Consider the following 27,107-nt stretch of genomic DNA (forward strand, 5'->3'; position numbering starts at 1 on the left):
AAAAATTCCTAAAATACCATTATTTGCAGACAGAATTCCAAAGTAGAAGTAAAAACTCATGTTTTTTAAAATACCCCCGCATGTGTAGGCAGGGTCTTAAAAATGAACATATTCCTTCGGAAATTAAAAAAAAATTCTGAAAAAAATACTGGTACACTTTCCAGAACTTAATACTTTTGTGAAATTCAAAACATAACTACATGAATCAAAAGTTTTTTGGAATTTTGTCATGGATCGCTGTGTGCAGGCAGGAGACGAGGACCCAAACGCAGGACTCATAGAGGCAAACGTGAAGTCAAAACAGCTTTAATGCTGAACTCTAAAATAGCAAAACTGAAGATACAAAAACAAACTTTCACAGGCAGGCAGACAGAACACACAGTGTAAGATGAGAGTGAACCAACGTTAACGATACAACGAAAAGGGAAAGGCAAACACAGGGCTTCAATACACAGTGGAGTAATCAGGGAATAGGAGACATGAGGGAAGCACGGCTGGAAGACGTTAGAGCGAACGAGACAAGAGAAGCAAAACTAGACACACTACCCAAAGACACAGACCTTCAAAGTAAAACAGGAAATATACACTGACAGAACTCAGGGACACGATATTGACCAAGAACAGAAACCAAAACCAAAGAACTAGAACATCTTAACCCGAAAACATAATCAGAATAAACTAGAACATACGATTATAATAATAACAAGCACAAAACACTGGGTCAAAAGACCCAGGACCATGACAAATTTAGGCTGAGAATTAGTTTCAGTGTTTAGAGTTGTGAAAAAAAGTCTCAGGTTTAAATAGAACATGTGGAAAACTGTAAAATGTACATTCTGAAGTCATATTCTTTGAATATTGTTGTAATGGGTTTTGTTTGATTTAATTACACTATTATAATATTATTAAATGATACAAACAGTGAATGATTTTGTTGAGTTTGTTTGTTTCAGAGTCAGAGAGCCGTGTCTCTCTACTGTCAGAGGTTTTTGTACGGCGGCTCAATGAGTTTGTATCACTGTGGTACACGTTCGGTGGAGGAACCAGACTGGATGTTAACTGTAAGTACATTTGACTCATTTATGAAGCTAAAACCTGTATCATTAAGGTTAATTTCATTTCCTTCTACATAAATACTTCATGTTTCTCATGAATATAAAATTTAATATCAGTGTAAATTTTGAATTTAGACGAAAATCGTCTTGTGCATTTATTTTTACTGGAAATTAAACTTTTAAAAGTTTTTTTTTCTTGAAGGAAAGTAGAAAAAGTTTATATATTTTACATTTCCATGAACGTTTTGTCTTCAACCTTTTGCTGCAAATAATGTGACATCCATTTAAAATTAATAGTTCTAAACGATTTAACATTATTAACGACACATTAACAGTTTGCTGTCTGAGGTTTGCTGAGTTTATGAATTTTAAAGTGTGAGTAAGTACAGTTATCTTTATTGTTCCCAAATAGAGCAAAACAGGTCTATGCTTTTTTCTTTTTTACATACTAAATTGTTTATGACAAAATTCTCACATTTTAATTTTTGTTTGTTTTCTAATTATAAAACTAATAAATAATTCAAACATAACACACACGATTAGATCAGAAGTCAAAGAAACGCTTTAATATTTTTATCTTTGGTACTGAAACTCATCTGTTGCCATGGTTCAGCAGTGAAGCCTGTCTGTTACCATGGTTACCAAGCTCAGAGAGGGAAGTGAAACATCTGGAGATCAGTTTCACCCAAACTCCCAGTTTCTCTAACATCTCTCTCTCTCTCTCTGCAGTGGGTCGAGTCACCCCCTCCCTGACCGTGCTGGCGCCCTCTAGTGAGGAGCTGCAGCAGGGGAAGGCTACAGTCATGTGTGTGGCCAACAAGGGCTTCCCCTCAGACTGGAGGCTGTCCTGGAAGGTGGATGGAAGAAGCAGCAGTGGAGAGGAGAGCAGGAGCCCCGGGGCGCTGCAGAATGACAGCCACTACAGCTGGAGCAGCACCCTGAGGCTCCCTGCAGGCCAGTGGGAGAAGGTGGGCTCTGTGACCTGTGAGGCCACCCAGGGCTCCCACACTCCACTCTCAGAGACTCTGATGACAGACCAGTGTTCCCAGTCCTGAGCTGACTCACTGGGACTCTGATACTGGCTTTAGTCTGCAGCTTCTCTCAGTCTGCTCCTTCTGTGTCTGTATTGCTTTGATAGTTTTCATGTTTTCATGCTTGTGGCACTGTTGATGATTTTAATACTTCAAATAAAAACTGAGGTCTTCAAATCGTAGTTTTCATGTGTTTCCATTCAGCTGCTCTTCTGTCTGATAATCATCCTTCAGGTTCAGCAGTGATGCTTCCATACACTGAAAATCTCTGCTTCAGTAACTTTGACTGAGAGAATCACATGTGCTGTATCACATCAGAGTGTAAATGTAAAAAAATGAAAACAACTAAAAAAAAGAAAAGAAAAAGCAATAAGTTAAAAATAGAATAACAGCCAACAGCTGCTCCCTGTTATAAATAGTTTTAAAGTCTTTTGCAGCTGCATTATTTTCCATCATGTTGGATTTTGTGATGATATTTGCTGTTGGGTGTAGAAGAAGTAGAAAACATGGTGACGGATTATTGTAACCTGCTAGGGATGCACCGATAGATACCGGTATCTGGTATCGGTCTCGATACCACATTTTCTAAAGTACTCGTCAAAAGTAGTCCCAATTAGTTTGATGTGTCACATGGCCCTCTTCCTATTGAAAAAACAAAAGTTGTATCCAAGATGGCCGACTTCTAAATGGCCACCATGGTCACCACCCATCTTGAGGAGTTTGCCCCCTCACATATACTAATGTGCCACAAACAGGACTTTAATATCACCAACCATTCCCGTGTTATTACGGTGTATCCATATAAATGGCCCACTTTATCATAAATGTAACAAAGTGTTTAGAAAGTTAGCACATACATGTAATTTTTCATTTTTTTTAATGTATCCATCTATAGAACGCTGCATGTTATATTCTAAATCTGCCTGTTCTCTTTCAGAAACCTGCCTGCAGAAAATGAACCTAAAGTATGTAATGCAAGGATGTAATCACTTTCAAGATGGAGAAAGCATAAAGTTTGACTTTAAGTGAAAATTATGGACACCTAATATGATAAGGAGATGCTGCAGGTCATTAATCAATGTATAAAACTATAATAAAATGTATTTTTAGTGACACAGGACTCAAACACGGAAGCAAGATGTATAATTAGAATTATTTATAATAAATATGAATAAATCATTGGAATTTCTTTCACCATAAAGAATAACCAAATCCTTCAGGACAATGTCACATCAATGCACTGAACTCACTATGTTATCAATCTAACAGAGCCTCCACATGTTCTCACTTTAATTTCCTCCTCATGAATGAATTTATGCTTGCACTAATTCGAATGTTTGGGGGAAAATCAAACGCATTTTACTCGCAGTACTCGAGCTGACTTACCTTTGTTTGAATGACGACATACTCACAAATCTTGTACCCAATCTTTGGTGATTTAGATGTGTCCTTCCAGAGATTTATAATTGCGAAACTGGTTCACCTTGTACACGCTGACTCCACAGACAAGGTACGAAAATATATCAAGCTACGTCAATAGCGGTTGGTCTTCAGGGTTTCTACTCCACGGCCGTATTTCATACTGCTCCACATTTCCAATGCACGCTATTTTCTGCAAGTACTGTCTCTTTGCATCTGTAAAATACGTAAAAAAGACGTAAAATACGTCCACACATGACTCTGTTTACACTGAGCAATTATTGTGAGTGCACACGCACTGCGACACATATGACTTTCTTGCAAGTTAGACAGCCAAATGATATAGTTTCTTTTTCCTGTTAATGATAAACTATCAATTTTCCACAAATTACTAAAATATCAATATTTTAATATGTGAATCTATTCTAGAACATAAATAACTGGTATCAGAGGAATGGATATTTCAATATTGATCCGCACACCAATAGTAAAAATTGCACAGTCTGACTTTTCTTTCAGAACGTTTCTGGGAGGTCTGCTCCTGGAAAGTCTTGAATGTTTTCCACTCAGAAACACAACTTCTGATATTTTACTTGTTAGATTATGTTAAGAAACACCGCAATGATCCAGATCATCAGACAACCCAAACTTCTGTGTTTATTGAGCTGCTCACACTTGCTGGTGATACAAAATGCATTTGAATAAAAGCATTTGGCAGCTACTTACTTTCTCAATTCCTTTAGAAGTGTCACGATCAGGGGAAACGCGCGAATTAAACACAGTAATTTGGCGTGCCCGTGTGGCGTGCTGGCTAGACCCAAACACGGCGAAGGCTAGCGATGGGTTGGAACAGGCACGCAGTTACTCTAGTAACGATCAGTGCACGAAGCGCAACTTCGGAACCGACGTTATAGATGGAGAGCGAGCGGAGCCGGGATGAGAAAAAGAGTCAAGAGCAGTGTTGCCAACTTAGCGACTTTGTCGCTATATTTAGCGAGTTTTCAGACCCCCTTAGCGACTTTTTTTCTAAAAAACGACTAGCGACAAATCTGGCGACTTTTTCTGGTATTATTGGAGACTTATTTGTGTGTGAATGTGTGTGTGAATGGGTGGATGACTGGACATGTAAAGCGCTTTGGGGTCCTTAGGGACTAGTAAAGCGCTATATAAATACAGGCCATTTACCATTTACCATTTATTTATGACGACTTTTTGACGTGAAAACGCGTATCGCTCTTACTCTCAACAAGCAGCGGTGCTGCCTTGGGCACCTCCCAGGCGGAGGATAGTCCTCCCCCAGCTGCTATCAGGACAGGAGACGTTCACACCTGTGCGTCCAAAAAGGCAAATGAATCGCGCATGAGCAAAGCCGCTGCTCCCGCACTGACTGTAATGCAGTCAGTTCTTTTACCGTTATGCTGTTTTGTGGATCACAAGGTTTAAAACTACTTATAAACACACACTCTCACACACAAAGTAACTCCACCAGAGTGCCAATTTCGGGTCACTTTTGCCGGTCCAGGCCCAGATAAAGGAGCAGGGTTGGAATTGTGACATTAAAAAACAATAATTGCTAAAAGAAATTTAATTTGTAGTTCTAAATAAATTCTAACTGCATTTAGGACGTTTTTTACTCACTTTATGTGTCTTCCACAATGTTATTTCTCTCTCCAACAACGTAGGTTACAATGACATTAGCATGACCAATTATGCAAATTAGGCGATGACGTCATTTGGCAACTTCTAGCGACTTTTAGGACAGCCAATAGCGATTTTCCTTACTGAGGAGTTGGCAACACTGGTCAAGAGGGAAAACACTCACAGTGGCTGAAGCAGGCGGAGACTGACGTCGGCAAGGATTCTGAGCTCCTGACATGAAGAGAACGATGTCTGAGCAGCGAACAAGTGGGTGGTGTCTCTCTTTTAAACCCGACCCCGTGATCAGCTGATCACTTCCTGACAAGAAGCAGTAATTGTATACATAATGTTTAACAAACTGATGCATTTTGGTTTAATTTGTGTTAAGAAATAATGACAAAATGTCACTGTTAGCTTAGAGTATTTTTCAGGCTATAAGGCGCACTTAAAATCCTTTAATTTTCTCAAAAATCGACAGTGCGCCTTATAATCCGGTGCACCTTATGTATGAATTCTGGTTGTGCGTATTTACACGGCGCTCAAAAATGTTTTACTACGACTTTGGTAAGCTATGAAGCCGCACTGCTTGATGGATTGTCGGAGCATTACGGCTACTGTAGTTAGGAGCCATGTCGAGTAATCTGGTTCCAAGCTCTGGTTACAAACAAACACTGCGGCATCAGTGAGAGTTTAAACTGTCTAAATTCTTTCATCTTCAATAAAATGGTCAACATTGCTGCTTTACCAGGTGTAACAATTAATTTTAACATCCAGCCATCCATGAAAACAAGATTTATCAAATTTAACGGAGTTAGAAGTTAGCAGGAAGTTAGCTCGCCGGTTTCCACCTAAACATGATATAGTATGTTCTGACTGAGAGATGTCTGAAAAATTAAAATGTACAGCACTGCTATCACTTCCAACATAAATGAAGACAGAAAACTAAACAGCAGTGACGTTTGTAGGGTTACTGAAGTTGGGCTAGCTGGTATATAACGATGTGCTACGTGATCGCTAGCAACACAGCTATGTTAGCATAACATAAACACAGTGAAGCTGGAGGCTGAATGCTAACTTTTTTCCACTGGATAAAAGTTAACACGAGGGTTCCTGAAGGTTAGGGACAAATACAATTGCATGGCAGGATGCTGTAAATGGACCAAACTTCAGAACAACTGAGATGATCCATCCACAATATGAGGTTAGTCATTAATATACTGCAACATCATGGGAATAGAGCAGCTGCGAGAGAATTTAACATTAATGAGTCAATGGTATGGAAGTGTAGGAAGCAAGAAGAATGAGGTGAGTAAAGTTTAACTTATCTGACTGTTTTGTTTCGCTTAATGCGCCTTATAATCCGGTGAACCTTATGGTCCGAAAAATAGGGTAATTCAATATCTAATTTAAGACCAATTTATTTTTTATGTACTGATACATGAAAATTTGCAACTACAATACATAATACTTTTTTTGTTGTGACTGTCTGTGCATGAAGTGTGTTGGACAAACAGTGAATTATTTTGTTGAGTTTGTTTGTTTCAGAGTCAGAGAGCCGTGTCTCTCTGCAGTCAGAGGTTTTTGTACGGCGGCTCAATGAGTTTGTATCACTGTGGTTCACGTTCGGTGGAGGAACCAGACTGGATGTTGGAAGTAAGTTAAAAATAAAGCTGATTTATTCATTTTTTCTTTTAATTTTTATTCCTTAATTGAAAATGTTGAATGTTAATGTTTAGCTTTCTTATTAATATTTTTGCTCCAAAAGTCATATTTGGAAATTTATATGTGAAAGGTTATTACAGTGAATAATTGAGAGTGGGGTAGTTCACAGTATGAATAATTATTTCTAGTTCTGATGATAAAGTTGTATTTTGAGGGCTTGTAGGTTTAGTTCAGTCTGACAGAGTCAGAGAGCCGTGTCTCTCTACAGTCAGAGGTTTTTGTATGGCGGCTCAATGAGTTTGTATCACTGTGGTGGACTTTTGGTGGAGGAACCAGACTGGATGTTGGAAGTAAGTTAAATAAACTGCTTTTATTATGAAATTTGATAAAGGTGGATCTTAAAATTAGTCTTAGAGAGCTTGAAAGATTAATTTTTAATTTTTTATGACAATTTTAATATTTGTTATTCTGCTGTTATATGATGGAAGGTGACTCAGAGCAGATGGTTTTTTTGTCTACATTTCTGTCACAGAGAAAGGAAATTTTTATCTGGAACCAATATTAAACTTCATTATCCATCGATTAGTTTCTAAACTTTCCAAATAATAACTCTTATTTGAAAAGGGGATTAGAAAATGTGTAAAATCCAAAGTGTTATTGTGTCAGATGGGCCTTTGAATCGAAAATGCTTAATGATTGATATCTAATCGTCTATGATTCAGACTTTACATGTGTAACATAGTTAAATAGAGTTGAAGTTAAATCCCGCTAAATGGGACATTGGCGCCACCTACTGTTGAAAAAGTCACCCTGCAACATTCACAAAGGGCAAGGGATTTTGGGTAATCCTCAGAATAATGGAGGATTCCTGCGAGGTAAGGAATGCGCAAATGTCGTGGGGAAGAAAAATCATATCGCAGGTTGTTAAAGTAATACAATCTGACCCGATTATTTTTGTTGTTTATACATCATTTGTTGCGGGTCAGTTCTCCAGACTTTATGTTGAACTGAGTGCACGTTTATGTGAGACTTCTTTATTGGGAGGAGAGGAAACAAAATGGGAGCATAGTTAGCTAACTCTGTTGTTGCTTTCCCGTTTAGATTTTGTGCCGATTGCCCACGACATTAAAAAGAGAGCATTCTAACCATTGCCTTTTTGTTGTGAATGCAGGTATGTGACTGTGCCACACTGTTTAGAGAATTTACATTGTTTCATGTACAGCTTTAAAATATATTTCTATATTCCTTTCATTTGGGAAATTTAACATGCAATGTTAATGGTGTTGAAGTTTTTCTATTTTGGTTGTATAAATTTACCACTATACGATCACACTGCAAGTGGAAATGTAATGCTCAGAATAATGGAGGATTCCTGCGAGATTTTGTGCCGATTGCCCACGACATTAAAAAGAGAGCATTCTAACCATTGCCTTTTTGTTGTGAATGCAGACCAGAGAAGACACTACACAGAGGTCACATTGGTGCCGTGACTCGTTCGTGACGCTGCTGAATCGGGCTGGTGTCTTCTCGTCGCAGCATCGTCGTGGAGCATCAGCTTCCTTATTGTTTAGCCTGTTGGGTAACGGAATCGAACTTTGGGGACTGTTGGACATACTTTTATATTGGCTTTGTATATTGCCATATTGTATTAAGCCCACCTTAGCTCTATTAATATCCTGCTAGATATGGATCTAAGTGACTCTGATGACACCCCAAATGTGACCCCCCTTGTTTTGGGTAGGGGTAGAGGGTTCACAACTGTTCCTTTTTCACTGGGTGACTGTCGGGTGGGGCATAGAGCAGCAGATAGTTCTTGTGAGCTTGTGGCTGAGTCGCAGTCAGTACAGTGCACTACGTCATCTGCCTCAGACCCCCCGATACCTGATGTGAGTCTAGTCGACCAAATGAGCGACATTGTGCAGCAAATTGGGCAACGCCTGGCTGATAGCATTCTGTCACACCTGACCACGCCACACACTTCGAGCCCTGCATCTGCTACATATACATGTCCTGAGGTGGCGCATGAAACAACAGATCTCCCCTCCAGCCGCTCACTAGATCTCTCTCAAGTCCAGCTGGTGGCTCCACGACAGGTTAAAGACCCACCTGTGTTTCGGGGGGAGAGTTCAGACTCATTGTCTGTTGATGAGTGGCAGGAAGCCATGCAGAATTACATAAAGAAGAGTGGCATTCTCCCAGAAAACCAAGCTGAGGAGATTTTGATGCATCTGAGAGGCAGGGCAAAAGATGTTGTGAAAATTGGTGTGAGGAATGGTGGAATTGATGTCCAGCATAATCCACAAGCTATCTACAGACTTCTGCACAAACATTTTAGTTCCACCCAGTGCTCGTCTGTGCCCCTGGCTGACTTTTATTCCACCCTGCCGAAGGACCGAGAGGATCCATATGAGTATTGGCTGAGGCTGAACAAGGCTGCTGATGTTGTTGGCAACTGTCTTAAGGAGCAGGGGAAATCTTTTGAGAACTCTGGTGTGGAGGTTGCACGCATGTTCATCAGACACTGCCCCTGCAGAGACTTGGCTCTTATTTTTAGAACCAAAACATGTGATAAATGGTCAGCTCGTGAAGTTCAGGAGGTACTGGATGAGTATCACCTGGGTAGGGGGTTCCAGTCTCTTCCACAGAAGGGTAACTGTGTCTATGTGAATAAGGCAGAGGTTAGCACAAATGCTATTCCTTGCTTGGCTGACCATGAGCAGAGGCCAGCTGTGAGTCGGGATGGCTCTGCTATTGAGAGGTTGATCAGCATGTTAGAGAAGGTGCTGCTTCAAGGCCCAGGCTATGCTCGAGCTAATGCCAAGCGACAGAGTGCCCGACTGCCGAGAATACCGGGCTTAGATGACACACCATGTTCCATCTGCAGAGATAGCTCCCACTCCACACTCACACACTGTCGGGAAAACAGATTGTGCTTCCTGTGTCACCTACCTGGTCATTCGAGACGTAACTGCCCGGAGGGCAAGTGTACTCCTTCCAGTGGTCATCAGGGAAACTGAACGATCTGCGTGGAGGGGAGGACAGCGCAGATCCAGCAAGTAAGCCTCCCATCTTGGACATGACTGATATTAATGATTATGACACTTTGTATTCCACTTACAGTGGCATTGTCCCGCCAAATAAAACACTGATTGCACAGGGCTTGCATAGGCTCTCAAACACTGATAGCTTATTCTACTCTGCAGTGACTACTAGTAGTGGACAAGTTCTTAAAGCATTAGTGGACAGTGGATCTATGGCGTGCACCATAAGTGAGACAGTTGATGAGAAACTTTCACAATCGATACCTGATATTGAGAGACGTTCAGCTGAAGACGTTGTCATTGTTGGTTGTGGGGGTCATCTCGTTACGCCTTCTGCTATGTATGATCTTACAGTATCAATATATGGCTTTAAGGTGGTGATTCCTGTTCTGGTGGTTCCAGGCCAGGCTGATGACATGATTCTGGGCAGCAATGCGATAAAGTGGCTTATTTCACAGTTAAAAATGACTGTTGGTACCCAGGATGATGCTTTTCCTCATTTGGCAACTTTGCTGTCCTATTCTAATGACTGTGATGGCAGAGCAATGCCTCCAAGTTTTGGCACTGCAAAGCTTAAGAGACGTGTCACCTTGCAGCCCTTGTCTGAACATTTAGTGTGGGCTAAGCTCCCTGCTCCTGATGCCTCAGCGGTGGGAAGTGCTGTCATTATTGAACCCACTCAGTCTCGATCCAAACCTGCACAGATCCTAGTGGGGCGAGTTGTCACTTCCTTGTTTGGGGATGGTTGGGTCCCTGTTAAAGTGGTGAATCCCTCCGACAAGCCCCTCACTCTCAGGAGAAATGCTAGGGTTGCTGATGTGTCCCCCTGTCTTTCTGTGCAGGACTTACCTGAACCTGTTCAAATTCAATCCAGTACACAATACACACAGAACTCGTCGCCCGCACCGAGATCAGAAGCGGAAATGTCTCAGCGCTTGTGTGATTTGGGCCTGCAGGACCTGGATCTCTTGTCCTGTGAAGTTTCCCCAGAATGGAGAGATAGGCTGCTGCGACTCATTGAGCAGTATGAGTCCATCTTCTCAAGGCACAAAATGGACTGCGGTGAGGCTGCTGACTTTGTCCACAGAATCCACCTGGTGGATGACAAGCCCTTCAGACTGCCATACAGACGGGTCCCACCATGCCATTACGAGAAGCTTCGCACTGCCCTAGATGAGATGGAGGAGTCAGGGATAATCCGTAAGTCCCAGAGTGAATTCTCATCCCCCCTTGTCTTAGTTGTTAAGCCAAATGGTGACCTGCGCATATGCAATGACTTTAGATGGTTAAATGCAAGAACAGTTAAAGATGCACATCCATTGCCTCATCAGTCAGACGCCCTCGCAGCACTTGGTGGGAATGTTTTTTTTTCTACAATGGATCTCACATCGGGGTTTTACAATGTCAGACTCCACGACGACGACAAAAAATACACGGCATTCTCCTCCCCATTTGGCCTTCATGAATATAACAGGATGCCTCAAGGCCTGACAAATAGTCCTGCTACTTTTATGCGAATGATGATGTCCATTTTTGGTGATGAGAACTTCACAAGTTTGTTGTGTTACCTGGATGACCTTATGGTCTATGCCCCATCTGAACAGGTGGCTCTCGAACGTCTGCAGATGGTTTTCTCACGACTTTCTGCCAACAACCTGAAGCTCGCACCTAAGAAATGCCACTTTCTTCAGCGGTCTGTGAAGTTCCTGGGACACATCATATGTGGTGAGGGTGTGAAAACAGACCCAAGTAAAGTGCAGGCTATAGATAATGTGCAGGAAGCAGACCTGATGGAGTCTGACGGGGTGACACCATGTGCAAGGAAAATCAGATCCTTCCTGGGGATGGTTCTCTACTACCATCATTTTATCGAGCGGTGCTCTGCAAAAGCTAAGCCACTGTTTGATCTTGTGGCTGAACCAGCTGCGCTACGCAAGAGAGGCAGAGGCCGTAAGCCTAAATTTAAAAGGGGCCACGTGAAGCTGTCTCCAGCTGACTGGACTGATGAGTGCAGGGAAGCATTCAAGGCCCTAAAACATGACCTTGTGCATAGTGTCACATTAGCCCATCCAGATTTTACTGCGCCCTTTCTCCTTGCAGTTGATGCTTCCTTTGACGGCCTTGGAGCCGTCCTCTCACAGTTGCCCCCTGATGGTAGCATCGCCAGACCAGTGGCATTCGCCAGTAAGACCCTGTCACACTCTCAGCTAAACTATCCAGCGCATCGTTTGGAGTTTCTTGCTCTGAAGTGGGCAGTCAGTGACAAGTTTAGCCATTGGCTGAAAGGGAGCCACTTCACAGTGTGGACGGACAATAACCCACTGACATACATCTTAACCAAGCCTAGGTTAGATGCATGTGAGCAACGATGGGTTTCAAAGCTTGCAGCATACAGTTTTGAACTGAAGTATGTCCCTGGCACCAAAAATGTTGTCGCGGATGCATTGAGTAGAGAGCCATTTGTCCAGTCGTGCATAGGCCACAGGCTAGTCACTGAACCTTATGCTGCCCTATTGAACCAAATGCACGGTCTGGTGGATGGGACTGTGCAAGATATGTTTCGGTGTGCTGCAAACTGCCAGTTGATTGTGGATCAGTCTGAGGAGGGAGCTACCACTATCCTAGCTAACCCTCAAGGTTCTCTCTCGTCACAGGATGTTTCTGCTGTGTTGGCTGCACATGACACTGGTGGTATCAGCCATGTGAGAGGTGTGGGATCTGATATCCCTCAGGTCCCAACTATTGCCCGTCCGGCCTGTACGCCGAGAAGTGAACTCGCTAACCTGCAGGAACAAGATGAGGTTTTGGGCAGAGTTTTCTTTTATGTCCGGCGTCACAAGAGGCCCACCAGGCATGAACGTGCTGGCGAGTCCCGTGGTGTAATGAAATTACTCAGACATTGGTCCAGACTCTTGATTAAAGATGGTATGTTGTATAAGGTGAAGAAAGACAGAAACATGAACGTGACGATTTACCAGTTTGTTGTCCCAGACACTCTGAAGACTGAAGTTCTCCGAGGCATCCATGATACGGCGGGTCATCAGGGCCAAGTCCGCACCCTGTCTCTTGCAAGGCAGAGATTCTTTTGGACAGGGATGGAGCGTGACATCATCAATCATGTGAAAAGCTGTTTTCGTTGTGTGGTTGGGAAAACCCCGGAGCCGAATGACCGTGCCACACTGGAGAGCATTTGTACTACTGAACCGATGGAGTTAGTCTGCATTGACTTCTGGACTGCTGAACAGACTGACAAGAAGTGCGTTGATGTTTTGGTTGTCACAGACCATTTTTCCAAATTGGCGCATGCATTCCCTTGTAAGAATCAGTCTGCCAAGCAGGTTGCTCGCCGCCTGTGGAATGACTTTTTCTGTGTGTACGGCTTTCCCAGACGTATACACTCTGATCAAGGAGCCAACTTTGAGAGTCAACTCATTAAGGAGCTCCTGGACATGGCTGGCATCCAGAAATCACACACCACTCCTTACCATCCAATGGGGAATGGTATTGTCGAGCGATACAACAGGACCTTGGGGAACATGATACGGGCTTTGCCCCCTCAATCCAAAGCCAGGTGGCCGCAAATGCTTCAGATGTTGACGTTCTGCTACAATTGCACTGAACATGAAACAACAGGTTTCGCACCTTTTTTTCTCATATTTGGGAGAATTCCTCGTCTGCCTGTTGATGTTGTTTTCCAGCATGTTCTCCCTGATGGTGCCGTTATTGACCACGGTGAATTTGTCGCCCATTTGAAGCGTGACCTGTCTGAGGCTGCCCGCATTGCCAGACAGAACAGCCGTATTGCCCAGGCTCGCCAGGCGAAGAATTATGACCGCAAGGCTAAGGGTGCGCCCCTCTCAGTCGGTGACAGAGTCTTGCTTGCTAATCGTGGTGAGAGAGGAAAGAGGAAGATCGCTGACAAATGGGAATCCACAGTTTTTGAGGTGGCATCTGTGAAACCTGACATCAATGTGTACCACATCAGAGACCCTGTGACACTCAGGGAAAAAGTTGTTCACCGAAACCTACTACTTCCTGTGAGTTTTATTCCTGCAGGAAACGAGTGCATACCAGTGTCAACCTGCCCCTCGGTTGCAGATAGTGGACAAGGTGAACCAGAACTTCCAGGTGATGTGCAGGATGGTGAGACGAAGACGGTTCGCTGGCTCATGCAGATGGACCAAGCAAGTGACGGGGACTCTGCGGTTGGTCAACCTGGTTGTTCTCTTGGTGTGGCTTTGAGCGTCCCAACCTCTGAAGCGGAATCGACTGTGGCCCCGCCTGCTGTGTGTGACCCGTTGGTTTCCCGGTTGCCCTCCCCTGCCCCCTCTATTGAATCTGTTGTGTCCCGGAGTGCCTCCTCGCAGCTTCTGGCGGGAGATGCTCAACATGTCCTTTCCCCTGATCTTGTGACTGACACACACCTGAGTACGGAGGCCCATGTAGTGCGTACACAGCCACCACCTCTTTGTACTAGATCAGGTAGACCTGTGCAACCTCCAACACGTCTCATTTGTGAGATCAATGAACAACAGGTTGATGATTCAGTGTCGACAGTTGACTCCTTGTTTTCATTTGTGCGAAATATGTTTTCAGGATAGATTACTAGCCGTTTTGCATGTGCTGTTACTCAGAACGTTTTGGGTAATACCTGCTTGGAGCAATGTTCACATCATGGGAGGTGTATACGGCATCTTTCATATCTGGGTTGGCAGGGGAATTGGCCGCTCTCTTGCTCGCCTTATTCCATATGGAAAGTTTTTTTTAACTGACTTGAACTATATTGTGCTCCCACGATCACACTGTTATGTTTTATGCATTGGAAGTTCCTGTTTTTCTGTTGTCATGCCCCAATTTCGCAGGATTTAAGGGGGGTGTGTGTAACATAGTTAAATAGAGTTGAAGTTAAATCCCGCTAAATGGGACATTGGCGCCACCTACTGTTGAAAAAGTCACCCTGCAACATTCACAAAGGGCAAGGGATTTTGGGTAATCCTCAGAATAATGGAGGATTCCTGCGAGGTAAGGAATGCGCAAATGTCGTGGGGAAGAAAAATCATATCGCAGGTTGTTAAAGTAATACAATCTGACCCGATTATTTTTGTTGTTTATACATCATTTGTTGCGGGTCAGTTCTCCAGACTTTATGTTGAACTGAGTGCACGTTTATGTGAGACTTCTTTATTGGGAGGAGAGGAAACAAAATGGGAGCATAGTTAGCTAACTCTGTTGTTGCTTTCCCGTTTAGATTTTGTGCCGATTGCCCACGACATTAAAAAGAGAGCATTCTAACCATTGCCTTTTTGTTGTGAATGCAGGTATGTGACTGTGCCACACTGTTTAGAGAATTTACATTGTTTCATGTACAGCTTTAAAATATATTTCTATATTCCTTTCATTTGGGAAATTTAACATGCAATGTTAATGGTGTTGAAGTTTTTCTATTTTGGTTGTATAAATTTACCACTATACGATCACACTGCAAGTGGAAATGTAATGCTCAGAATAATGGAGGATTCCTGCGAGATTTTGTGCCGATTGCCCACGACATTAAAAAGAGAGCATTCTAACCATTGCCTTTTTGTTGTGAATGCAGACCAGAGAAGACACTACACAGAGGTCACACATGGTTTTAAAGAAAAACTTGTTTCCACGTCTGCTTTTATTTCCAGTGTAGTTTGAAAACATTTCAGCTCAAACTGTGTGATGATTCTCTCTGTGCTGATATGCATGAGAGGTTTCTTAAAGGGAAGTGAAACAATGTGTGAGTGAGTGACTGGTGGAGCAGAAAAAACACCTGACAGAAACTTCTTAAAGGAGACAAACAACTTGTGGTTCCTGTCCTCTAATCTAATTGGTGTTTCCTAGATGACACCCGTCCCACCCTGACAGTGCTGCCCCCCTCCGTTAAGGAGCTGGAGCAGGGGAAGGCCACATTAACATGTCTGGCCAACAAGGGCTTCCCCTCAGACTGGACTCTGTCCTGGAAGGTGGATGGAAGAAGCAGCAGTGACGGGGAGGAGAGCAGGAGCCCTGGTGTGCTGCAGAATGACAGCCTGTATAGTTGGAGCAGCACCCTGAAGCTCTCTACATACCAGTGGATGAAGGTGGGCTCTGTGACCTGTGAGGCCACCCAGGGCTCCCAGACTCTGGTCTCAAAGATACTGAGCAGAGATCAGTGTTCACATTTGTGACCTGACTCACTGAGACTCTGCTGCTGCCCTCAGTCTGTTCTCTCTCTGTCTCTGTTTCACTCAGATTTCAAATCTAATGTTTTACTGCTTGTAGTATTGCTAATGATTTTTAAAAAAATAACAATAAAAAAATCTTCAAATGGTGATTTTCATGTGTTTCAATTTAACTGTTGTTCTGTCTGAAAACCATCCTGAGGTTTCAGTAAGGACGTTTCCACAGATCAGCACATCTGTCTCTGACACACATTTATGACACTCACATGTGCTGTTTCACTTTACATCAAATTCTTGTTAATTCGGTTATTTATAAAAAGTGACGAATAACAGAGAACAATGAATTGCATCCACCAGCTTCACCCAGGTATGAGTAGTTTCTTTGTTGTAGTTTCTTTCCATCATGTATGACTGTGACGGCTTCCTCTGTTGGGTTTAACGGAAACAGTAAAAGATCAGAATGAGTTTCTGTAACCTGTATTTGACTAATGATGACACACTTCCTCGCTTTCTTCAGTCAAATCAAGACTTTGGAAAAGATGAAATAAAACAGGAGATATAAACAGACTCTCACTAACTTATACAGTCACCAGTGAGTGGCTCTGAAAGGCCTGGACAGCCACTGATCAACACTGGCCTCTTAACAGCTGTGAGCAGAGAGGCAGGACACATATGCAAACACACAGAGTCAGTCAGCTGCAGCTGTTTACAGCTCAGTGCTGACAGCATCACAATATTTACATTATTTACAACTTGATATTTTGATTAGATTAACCAATGAGCTCAAGGATTAAGATGAGAGATAAAGATAAAGTGGACTAATTCATCTAATTGTATTTTCATGTGATTGACCTTTGACCTTTGAATTTGTGCATTTATTTTAAACAATGTCAAACCTGATGTCAGTGTTTGTGTTTTCATCTTTAGTACTGAAACCTTCTGTTGCCATGGTTCAGCAGTGATGCCTGTCTGTTGCCATAGTTACTGAGCTCAGAGTGGGAAATGAAAGATCAGAAGAGTTGAAACTTCTACTGAAATCCACAGCTGGCAGTCCTTCTCTGAGCAGTGGTTGGAGCTGCAGCAGGTGAAGGTCATGCTCGTGTCTGACCAACAAGGTCTTCTCCTCAGACTGGAGTCTGTCCTGGAAGATAATCGTAGCATCAATGCTAACTTCTAAAGTGTTTCTGTTTGAGTGCAGCTGTTGGTCAAGTCAGTCTCACACTGATTCCCACTGAAATGATCAGAAACTCCAGACTGTTTGTTTGATACATGAAGAGATTAATATATTAATAATAAAAAAAACTACTTCCACTGTAACCTCGTGTGGTCTAAGTCATCACTGAAGACTAAAGCTAACCCTAACTCTTCATCTTAACCCTAATACTTTATCAGAATCTGTGATTTTTAGCAGTCAGTGAACAAAAAGAATGAACACAAATGACAAACATTAAAATATAATCCTGAGACCATCAAACATCAACTCACATCTATAAATCATTTATATAAAGGTTATGAACAGAATTGGTGAAAAGGTTCAGCCTATCAGGAATGAGTCTGCAGTAATGTGAGGAAAACTCTGAACAGCCCATCAACAGGTCTGATAGCTCATACTTCCAGCTTCTTCCCCACAGGACACTCCAGGGGACGCAGTCAAATATCTGCAACTCCACTGAAACGAACTGCTGGGCAAACTTTCCATTCACCCTCGAGTGTCTTCAAAAGTGTAAAGAGCTGATCCTGTGATCCACAAACAGGACAAAGCACCTATTCTTCCTCATGAATCCAAACTTTGACTAACTTTGTGAGAACCCTGGTGTAGATGTTTCTAGAGAGACTGAAGAGTCTGACCACCTTAAAAGATCCTTTGTCTGTATTTATTTGTTTTTATATTTTATTAAAGGAGAAATATCACTGATTCTAAGAAATTCTATTAATGAAGTCAAACTTACTAATGACCAGATGTTAGTAGTTTAATTTAAACCTTGTGTGTCTGTGTGTGTGTGTGTGTGTGTCCTCAGTGAACTGTATCAGTCTCTGCAGTATCTTCCAGCTGCAGCAGTCAGTTCAGTTTCTGTTCAGTCTGACTGAGGGAGGTTTTTGTACGACTGTTTTTCACTGTGTGAACACACGCTCACTGCCAGGCCAGTGAAAACTCTGACAGTATTAAAATGCTGCATCTGCAGCCTGGACTCCACTGATGGTCAGAGTGAAGTCAGAGTTTGATCCACTGCCTGTAAAACGATCTGGAATCCCTGATTCTAGAGTGTCAGCACCATAAATGAGCAGTTTAGGAACTTCTCCATCTTTCTGTTGGTACCAGGCTAAAGCGATGGAATCAAAAACATCCTGACTGGTCCTACACTTGATGCTCACAGTTCCTCCCACAGCAGAGCTCACTGCTCCAGGCTGAGTCACTGTGATCTGTCCTCTGGACTCTGAGGATACAGAGACAAAAACATAAAGCAGCTTCATGGTTTTGTGGGCTTCATTTCAGAGGGACAGATGTTGATAGAGGAGAGGAGTTTGATTCTCTGGACTTTACCTGAGAAGCAGCAGCAGAGGAGAGTCCAGATGAGGACGCAGATCAAAGTCATGTTTTTGATGAGGAGGATTTCTGTGGCTTCTGTTGTGATGAAGGACAGCTGTCAGTCATCCAGTGTTCAACTCTCAGGACTATAAACTCTCCCAGAGCACTGGAGCATGGTGCTGCTGATGCAAAGTGCCTCTCTATGGAAATGATCTGAACGACTCCAATAGGGACATGGATCCATCTGATGATTTCTATCAGTGGATCAATCACTTCATGATAATATTGACCAAGTGTCCAATTAGACGTTTTTGTGTGGAAAATTGTTCCTTTTTGAATGTATGTTATTCAAACTTTTAAATTTTCCTACGTCATTATTGTTGCAATACCATTTTAAAGCTCTTTAAAGAAGTGATCATTTTCCACCTTATCACTTTACTAAATGATAGAGAAAACTCAAAAAAAAAAACTTTTTCAACAAATATAATATAAATATAATATGGATAAAATTAATATTGTATCATTATTTAATGGATCACTTAATCCATGATCATTAGATCATCAGGGGTCCAGCAATTATTTTTAAATTCATGATTCACCGTGTTCCTTACTTCTGATTGAACACAAGTTTAACATTTTAGCTTGTTATCCATTTGATCAAAGTTGCAGTTATAGAATCTGTGCACACTAAAAAATGCTGGGTTAAAAATAACCCAATTTGTAACCCAAAGCTGGGTCAAATATGGACCGAGCCAATGCTGGGTTGTTTCAACTTAACAGGGTTGGGTTACTGGTTTGACCCAGCACACTGGGTTAGGATAACTATCCAAAATTTGAGTTAAACTGACCACTGTTTAAAGTTGAGGTTACCAAAAATTGGGTCAAAACTCAGAACCCAGAACAAGGGTTATATTACCATTAGCATTTCGGTTAAAATTTCTACTTACTATAAAATTCAGCATATAAAAACTAGATTCAAAACTGGAGCATGGTGCTGCTGATGCAAAGTGGCCGTGATGAATTAGATATTGATTTGTTGGTGAAGTGTTATGTAAACTGCACAAACAATGAAAACTTCAGCAACAAAAAATAAACACAAGAGAACATATGACCAGTGTTGGGCAAGTTACTTTGAAAAAGTAATTAACTATAGTTACTTCTGTAAAAAAAGTAACTTAGTTAGTAACTGAGTTACAAGATTCTAAAAGTAATTAATTACTTGAAAAGTAACTATAAAAAACATGTTAAACCCTCTGGGGTCCAGGTTATATTTGGCCATTTTTGACTATTAATTTTACCTCTACATTTCACCTTTAAAAACTATTTACTTTGCCTAAATTCAGACAACCTCACTTGTCTGAATTTACAGTTATATTTTCATTTTGACATACTGTATTAGCACAACTGATCTAAACATGAACAAACAAAAAACATAAACTCTGAGTAGAGTTACATTTTCAACCACAAACTACACACTCCAAACACACAAAACGTCACAAATCTCTCACATCTCAAAACTCGCTCTCTCTCTTTTTCTGCTGTCTTTCTTTCTCTCTCTCTCTCTCTCTCTCTCTTGCCGTCACTCCTAAAACTTCCCCCTCTCCCTAAACAACCAAATGTCATGTTGCCATATCATTTTTTGATTTGTCGAAATGGTAAATTTTTCCACCAATACCAAAGGGGTGGGTTTTTTTTGGTCATAAGCAGAGAGTGTTTGCTAGCGCTGTCCTTACACTGTAAACGTGACAAAACTATTCAGGAAAAAAAACACAGCGTATATATTGTTTATCATGACTCTGGTTTTATATGGCCTCTCAACACAATTTAAAAACTGGTATATATCACCTTGTTGCTTTGTTGCTTGAAGTGGTCATGTGATTGGCTTACCATGACTACTTTATTCTTCCTCAGCCAAACAGCAGCACTCATGCAATTGTTTTGCCCCCTTAGCTCCAGGTGTTGCGCCAAAAAGTGATCGTCGGCCAGAAAGTTATTGCTGCAGCTGCTTAAAGCTGGGCTTATAGCGGGGCTGGCTATACACTGGGGCAAGAGGGAGCAATGCCCTCTTAAACAAACGTCCTGCCCACTTAAATCAAAATTTTGGAAGTTGAGACAGAAAATAATAGATTCCCCACAAACTGAATATGTACATTTACTACAGTAGCTGAAAAATCCACCGGAAAAGGCACAAATGACATGATAAGTTTCACATTACGTTTGCTCTTTCCCTCCGTGCTCTCTTTGTGCACAGGCTCACACAGCACTCGGCAGTGAACACCCACTCACCCTTCCCCCAGCTACACATCTAATCACTGTTAGTATGCAAATAACAAATGTCAGGTTTTTCAGTAGGCAGGGCAGAGCAAAATTAAGCAGCTAATCTCTGTCGTCAAAATCATAGTGGCTATACCTGACAGTGAATTATTTTAATTTTCTTCATTGTATTTGTTAGAAACACTTTTCCTTTAATTGCGGAATTTTCTTTTGAAAACTGAAGTAATGCTCAGCACGAACTTTTTTGTGACACAAAGCAAGTAAAGCATGCACCGTGAGTTTTGCCATATCTTGCCGTATCTTTCAAGCTAGACTCAAGTTCATAAAAAATGTATTGTGGTTAAGTTAAATCCAATTTATTAACCTATCTTTTTGAGATGAAGTGCAGCTGTGAAGAAGAGTCTTTTGTGTTGTGGAATTGGCTCTGTATCTTTTGTGCATGTGCACGCTTTGCTTGTCGGATGGTGCGTGAGAGGTTGGCTCTGGCTGTTCTGAGAACTGTTTTATCTCCAGACCAGAAAGGTCTGGCACCACACGTGGGCCAGCTGCAGACACACTGGTGGTCCTGTGCTGGCCCATGTGTGGATTACCTCTGGCAAACCTGATGAAACTCTGTTCAGACAGTGAATGGACTGAGTGCTTTATAGCACTTTTCTATTCTCCCGGATTATTCAAAGTGCTCTATACAACATGCCATATTCACCTAATCTCTAAACTGAGTGGTTCCTCACTACATTTATACATATTCACACTTTTGAGATGCAGACAGGAGAAGCCAGGGATCGAACCACTAATCTTGCGATCAGTAGGTGACCTGCTCTACCACCTGAGCTACAGCCACCCGCTGGCACAGATGAGTAAACCGTCAGTAGATTTTGGATAACAAACCTGTCAAATCTGCATTTTGAATGCATTGAAACGTTGGCTACTATTACAACATGGCATTTGGGTCTTCTAACTAAAATAGGAAAATAGAAACATAAATAGTGCCATCATTGCCAGACCTGGCGCACATCTGGTTGACATACACCCTCCCATAACACCAGTCAGTCAGAAGTGCCAGCTTAATGCCAGATCCGGGCCAGACATGCTTGCTATGTCGATTAAATGTATCAAATATGTTCTTTGACTTAAGATTGGTGAACACTTTAAAATGTAAACATTTGTTGATCCTGTTACAAACCCTAAATTTATGGCTCAGAGAATGAGATGAGTTTCTCGTTTGGCTCTAGGCGAAGGTGGTCGCACTTTTTCTCCTCTCCCTTATCTTCCCTGCTTAGCTTCTTATGTCCTTGTCTTGTCTGGTGTTTTTACTTTTCCCTGGAACACTCTCTCACAGTCTGTTTCTAAACCTAAAAGAGAATTATGGATTTGATCAACTGGTCTCTGAATGCTATTGACATTTTACTCCTCACCCTCCACCCGACCCTGTGGCTTGTCACGTGTTTCATAATGTTATGCTGTGGACATTTATGTGCTTTTTTGTGCAGAGGAGTTTTTTTGTTTCCTGTTCTCATGCTGTCCTCCCACAGGGGCCCAGCATGAGTAGAGGTCTCTTTTTTTTCTCTTGTACTTTCCCATTGTAGTGTATATTTCAGTGTTTTTTCTGTAACGCTACCGATCTCCGACCTGTATCCCCATGTGATGTCTGTTGTGTGTGTAAGGTCGGGGGGGGGGGTCTCATTTCACTGCAGGGCAACCTGCACGTGGCGAATAAAGCATTTATTGATTGATTGATTGATTGAGATGAGATGCCACACGGCTGCTGCCGTTCTTTTAATAAAGCTTTTAATAAAGGGAATGCAGTTCCTCCCAAAAGGACAGACAAAAGTAAAAGGAGGAAGAAAACAATGAAAAGTTCCAACAGGGCAGATTGTTAAACATCAGGTGTAGTAAAAAGGTTGAATGTGTTCTTATGTCCACATCTAATGTGAGTCGAGCTGTTTGGGTCACGTCAGTGGTCGATTAACCAGCTGCTCTTCATAATTTGTCATCCTGAAGCAGTTCTTTGCCCTGCATTTGATTCTGATAAAAATATATCAATAAAGAGATTCAGTGACATAATTAAAGTACACGGTATCATTTGCATGTAGAACTTTACCAAAAATCGGAGCAGAGAGAATACAGTCTGTATCTTACGGAAGAGGATTAGGGCCACTGGAAAAAAAAAAAAAAAAAAAAAAAGAATTCTGAGATTAAAGTTAGAATTCTGACTTTAATCTCAGAATTCTTTTTTATTCCAGTGGTCCTAATCCTCTTCCATAGTTGTGTGTATAAAGGTAGCATGTATAGCTTGTAATTTATGTAAGTTTAGCTACTTGTTTTGTTACGCTTAGTGGAGGTGTACAGTGCTATGTTCAAAATAAATAAAGACACTGTTAGAAACAAAATAATACAATACTAAAAATGTTTCTTATTGGCTACATTTATGATCCTTACCCATGTGTTTCTGTCATCTCAGCAGCAAGTATGTTTATCATCTGTCTTCTGGTTGCATCTGTCAGAGATTTGGTTTTTGCAAACTCTTGTATGATGTTTTCACCACCTGGCTTTGTTGTTAGGATTTTTTCAATCAACTTAAATAGACATAAAATATAAAGTCAGAAATTTCTAAAACCTTAAGAAAGATGATGATGATAGCGATGCACCTGTGCATTAAGGAACATGGCCAAAGCAGAAGCATTGCATGTAACCATTAATCAGAGGTGGAAAGAGTACTAAAATATTTTACTCAAGTAAAAGTACTATTACTTTGCTGAAATTTTACTCAAGTACAAGTAAAATTACCTGTCTAAAAATGTACTCAAGTAAAAGTAAAAAGTAGCTCATTTAAAATGTACTCAGAGTAAAAGTTACATAGTTACTTTTCTGTCAGCAGGAGGACAGCCGCTTCTGAGTAGTGCAAAAAAAGACAGTGGGATATAAATCTCAAAGTAGTTCTTTTTTAGTGAAAAGAAAAACTTTACAAATTAAAGTGCAGTGGCAGTTAAACTGCAAGTCTATACATGAAAATGGATAATGGTCACCAAACCAATCAACCAAACTGTCAGGTATCACAGTGTTTTCAATACAAAACCATATCAAAGGAGCTTGCAAAGAAAAGCTCCCACTAGGTTTATATCTGGGACTCTCCACCATTTGACCTTAGAACTGAAGAAGCTTCTCGGATGAGAGGTGAAACGTCTTCAAGTAAACTTAAAGAAGTCCAGACGCTTTTCTTTGCAAGCTCCTTTGACTACGATGACCTGGATGACTGAGAACCTTCACAGACACAAAACCATATCATTCTTTCACATGAGAATGTGTTCTAAACTGTCAAATAAGAGAACAAGTACTGAACTGAACGGCAGCTGCTTTAAAAATGTTTTTTAATTTTTTAAACTTGGCCCTGCCCTACTGTACCTCTAGATTAAAGTTCCTTTGTATCCATCCTAGAGTGTTACTCTCTGAACTTCCTGTTAATTTTGAGGAGCAGTTGATTTTCAAAGTTAGTAGAGTTCATCCTTGCTCACTTTGCAGTGAACAGTAGTCCAGCACAGCTAAAGAGACGCTCGAAGGCAGCTGAGGCAGGCAGGCCAGTGTTAAGTTTGAGACAAAGTTTTTTGACGTCCCTAATAAGACATCAATGCATTACATATCTACCGCTGGTAAATTATACCAATATACCTCGTGTTTGTTTTATTGGACAGTAACAGGCTAGTTAACGGGAGGTTGCAAGTGCTAATTAACAAGTAACAGAAGTCAGCTGTCTTTGACTAATCTAAGGTAAGTGAGCGCTCTGTTATTCTTTTGCCTGCAGTGTGAACATATGTGGGTTAAGTAAGAAAGTAGCCGCTTCTGTCTTTAATTTAACTATTTTTAAAAATAAATTATTATTATTAACAAACAGGAAAAACGTAGGTAAACACATTTTCTTTTGGCAATTTACCAACCCAGTAAAAAAAATGTAAGTTGCGTGGACAACAACGTGCCCGATTACAGCAAGTTGCTAGTACCAACCAACGTTATCTGTGTTCTTCACAAATGTCTTAACTTAATGTGATTAATTTGAACACAGCCTTTTTGCTACCATAACGGTACGAGTTGTATTTAACTTACCTCTACATGCTTGCGCAGGTTTGATGTGGAATTTTTAAAAGCTGCTAACTCGGTCTCTCTGGGCAAACACAGCTTACACTGCATAATAAAGCTGTTGCCTTTCTTGCACTTGAAGCCCAAATGGTCCCTTAAATACGGCCAGGGGTTCACATCCGTTTCTTCGAGTTCAGGGTCAGCAGAATTCGACGGGGCTTCTTTTTTCGCTGGATCCGTAACACCGATGTCAGACTCCATCTTTAACGTGACCTTAGCGCCAATTTGTTCTACTACCCATTGTTCCCTGCAGTATTTCCGAAGCGCAATGTTCCAGGTAGGTTCCAGGTAACCCCTTCACTATTTCTTCAAATACCTCTGCATCTACTTCTGTATCAGACTGGTCAAACATCTTCATATTTAGCTGTCTGCCTTCTGGTATGTTAAATTTTAGGCACACTGAAGTAAGGTAACAGAAAAGAAAAGAGATGTTACTATTAGAAACAGCTTAGTAGAAACAATTATCAACTTAGATAGTTGAGTAAGAATATGGTTTTATAATGAAGTTGGTGTACTGACCAAGTAAAAATTGTAATATTGTTGTATCCTGACATTCTAACCTTCTTTCATGAAAGCATCAAATGTTAGGTCAGACGGCCTAACATACTTCTGCTCCTTAACAAACAAAACATGCTGCAGCATATTCTGTTCACAAAACAAAGAGAAAAAATAATAACCAACAGTTGAACAAAGTGTTAACAATGGATGTACTTTAGATCTTTAGTTTTAATATAAAATAGAAAAATTACTTAAAAGTTAATATTACTTAGCAGCTGCAGTATGAATAAGTAACAAGGTAACATCTAACAGAGATGCTTTATGAACCAGAGTTACTGCAAATGGGCCAAGTGTGACTGACATCTACTATTGTTTAATAACTTTAGCCTACTTATCAATTATTGGTCCGCTCTTACTGCACTTTGCTTTATTTCTGTGAACAAGTCATACTTGATATACATTAACATATCATTAACATTGCTATCAGTTAATTTATACGAAATACATATTACTTGCTAGATAGTAAGCAAAATTGTGAATTAGTGTATGGCATTGGCATTTGCTTAAAACAATATAAACCAGTAGAGTTAACTTTATGGTAATGTTACCCAATTTTTCTGAAAGTTCGTTCGCTTATGGAAGCTAATTAGACATTATCATCTTACTAATAAGGAGTAATGTAGTTGTTAAAACTATTCCAATATACACGTGACAATGATATTTTCTCAGCAGCATTTAGAAGAAATAAATAGTTAGCATGTTTTAGGTTAATCTTAACTCAGTGAGAGGATAATGAACATCTGAACTGTTAGCAACTGTTAGCAACTGTTAGCAACTGTTAGCATGTAACTAACTCTTTTTGTTGCTGTTGATGGGTTCAATAAACCCCCACCCCAACTTTGCTTTGCTAAAAAAAAATTTTTTTTGTTAATAGTTTCTTTTTTTAGATAGATCAGCTTAGAAGACCTTTTTAAAAGTTTGTTCTAGTTATATAAGTGTATTTCACAGTTAATCTGGCAATAATATAAGAACAGTAGGTCATTTTGGTGAACTTGTTTGCTTCAGAGTCAGAGAACCGTGTCTGTGGAGGGAGGTTTTTGTACGACTGTTTTTCACTGTGTGAATGAATACTGACTGTTAATGTTGTGTCTGCCCTTACAGTAATAAACTGCTGCATCTTCAGCCTGGACTCCACTGATGGTCAGAGTGAAGTCTTTGTTTGATCCACTGCCTGTAAAATGACTTGAAATACCTGATACTCGCCGGTTTGACCAGTAAATGAGTAGTTTAGGAGGTTCCCCTTGTTTATGTTGATACCATTCAACAGAGTCAGAATTAATGACAGTATGACTGATTTTACAATCCATGCTCACAGATCCTCCCACAGCAGAGCTCACTGCTCCAGGCTGAGTCACTGTGATCTGTCCTCTGGACTCTGAGGAGACAGAGACAAAAACATAAAGCAGCTTCATGGTTTTGTGGGCTTCATTTCAGAGGGACAGATGTTGATAGAGGAGAGGAGTTTGATTCTCTGGACTTTACCTGTGAAGCAGCAGCAGAGGAGAGTCCAGATGAGGACGCAGATCAAAGTCATGTTTTTGATGAGGAGGATTTCTGTGGCTTCTGTTGTGATGAAGGACAGC

The 27,107-nt window shown here is 41.1% G+C and overlaps 1 gene segment (V, D, J or C); it reads left to right on the top strand.

Annotated features, from left to right (window-relative positions):
• Window positions 1–479: 479 nt before the first annotated feature.
• Window positions 480–2,272, top strand: LOC146363524 (Ig kappa-b4 chain C region-like). The segment is given in 3 exon segments: window positions 480–567; window positions 954–1,061; window positions 1,785–2,272. Coding segments are annotated over 3 exon segments (522 nt in total).
• Window positions 2,273–27,107: the final 24,835 nt, after the last annotated feature.

Source organism: Perissodus microlepis, chromosome 22 (assembly GCF_051167445.1).
Source record: "Perissodus microlepis isolate ML-2025 ecotype Zambia chromosome 22, ASM5116744v1, whole genome shotgun sequence".
In the NCBI taxonomy this organism is placed as follows: Eukaryota; Metazoa; Chordata; class Actinopteri; order Cichliformes; family Cichlidae; genus Perissodus; species Perissodus microlepis.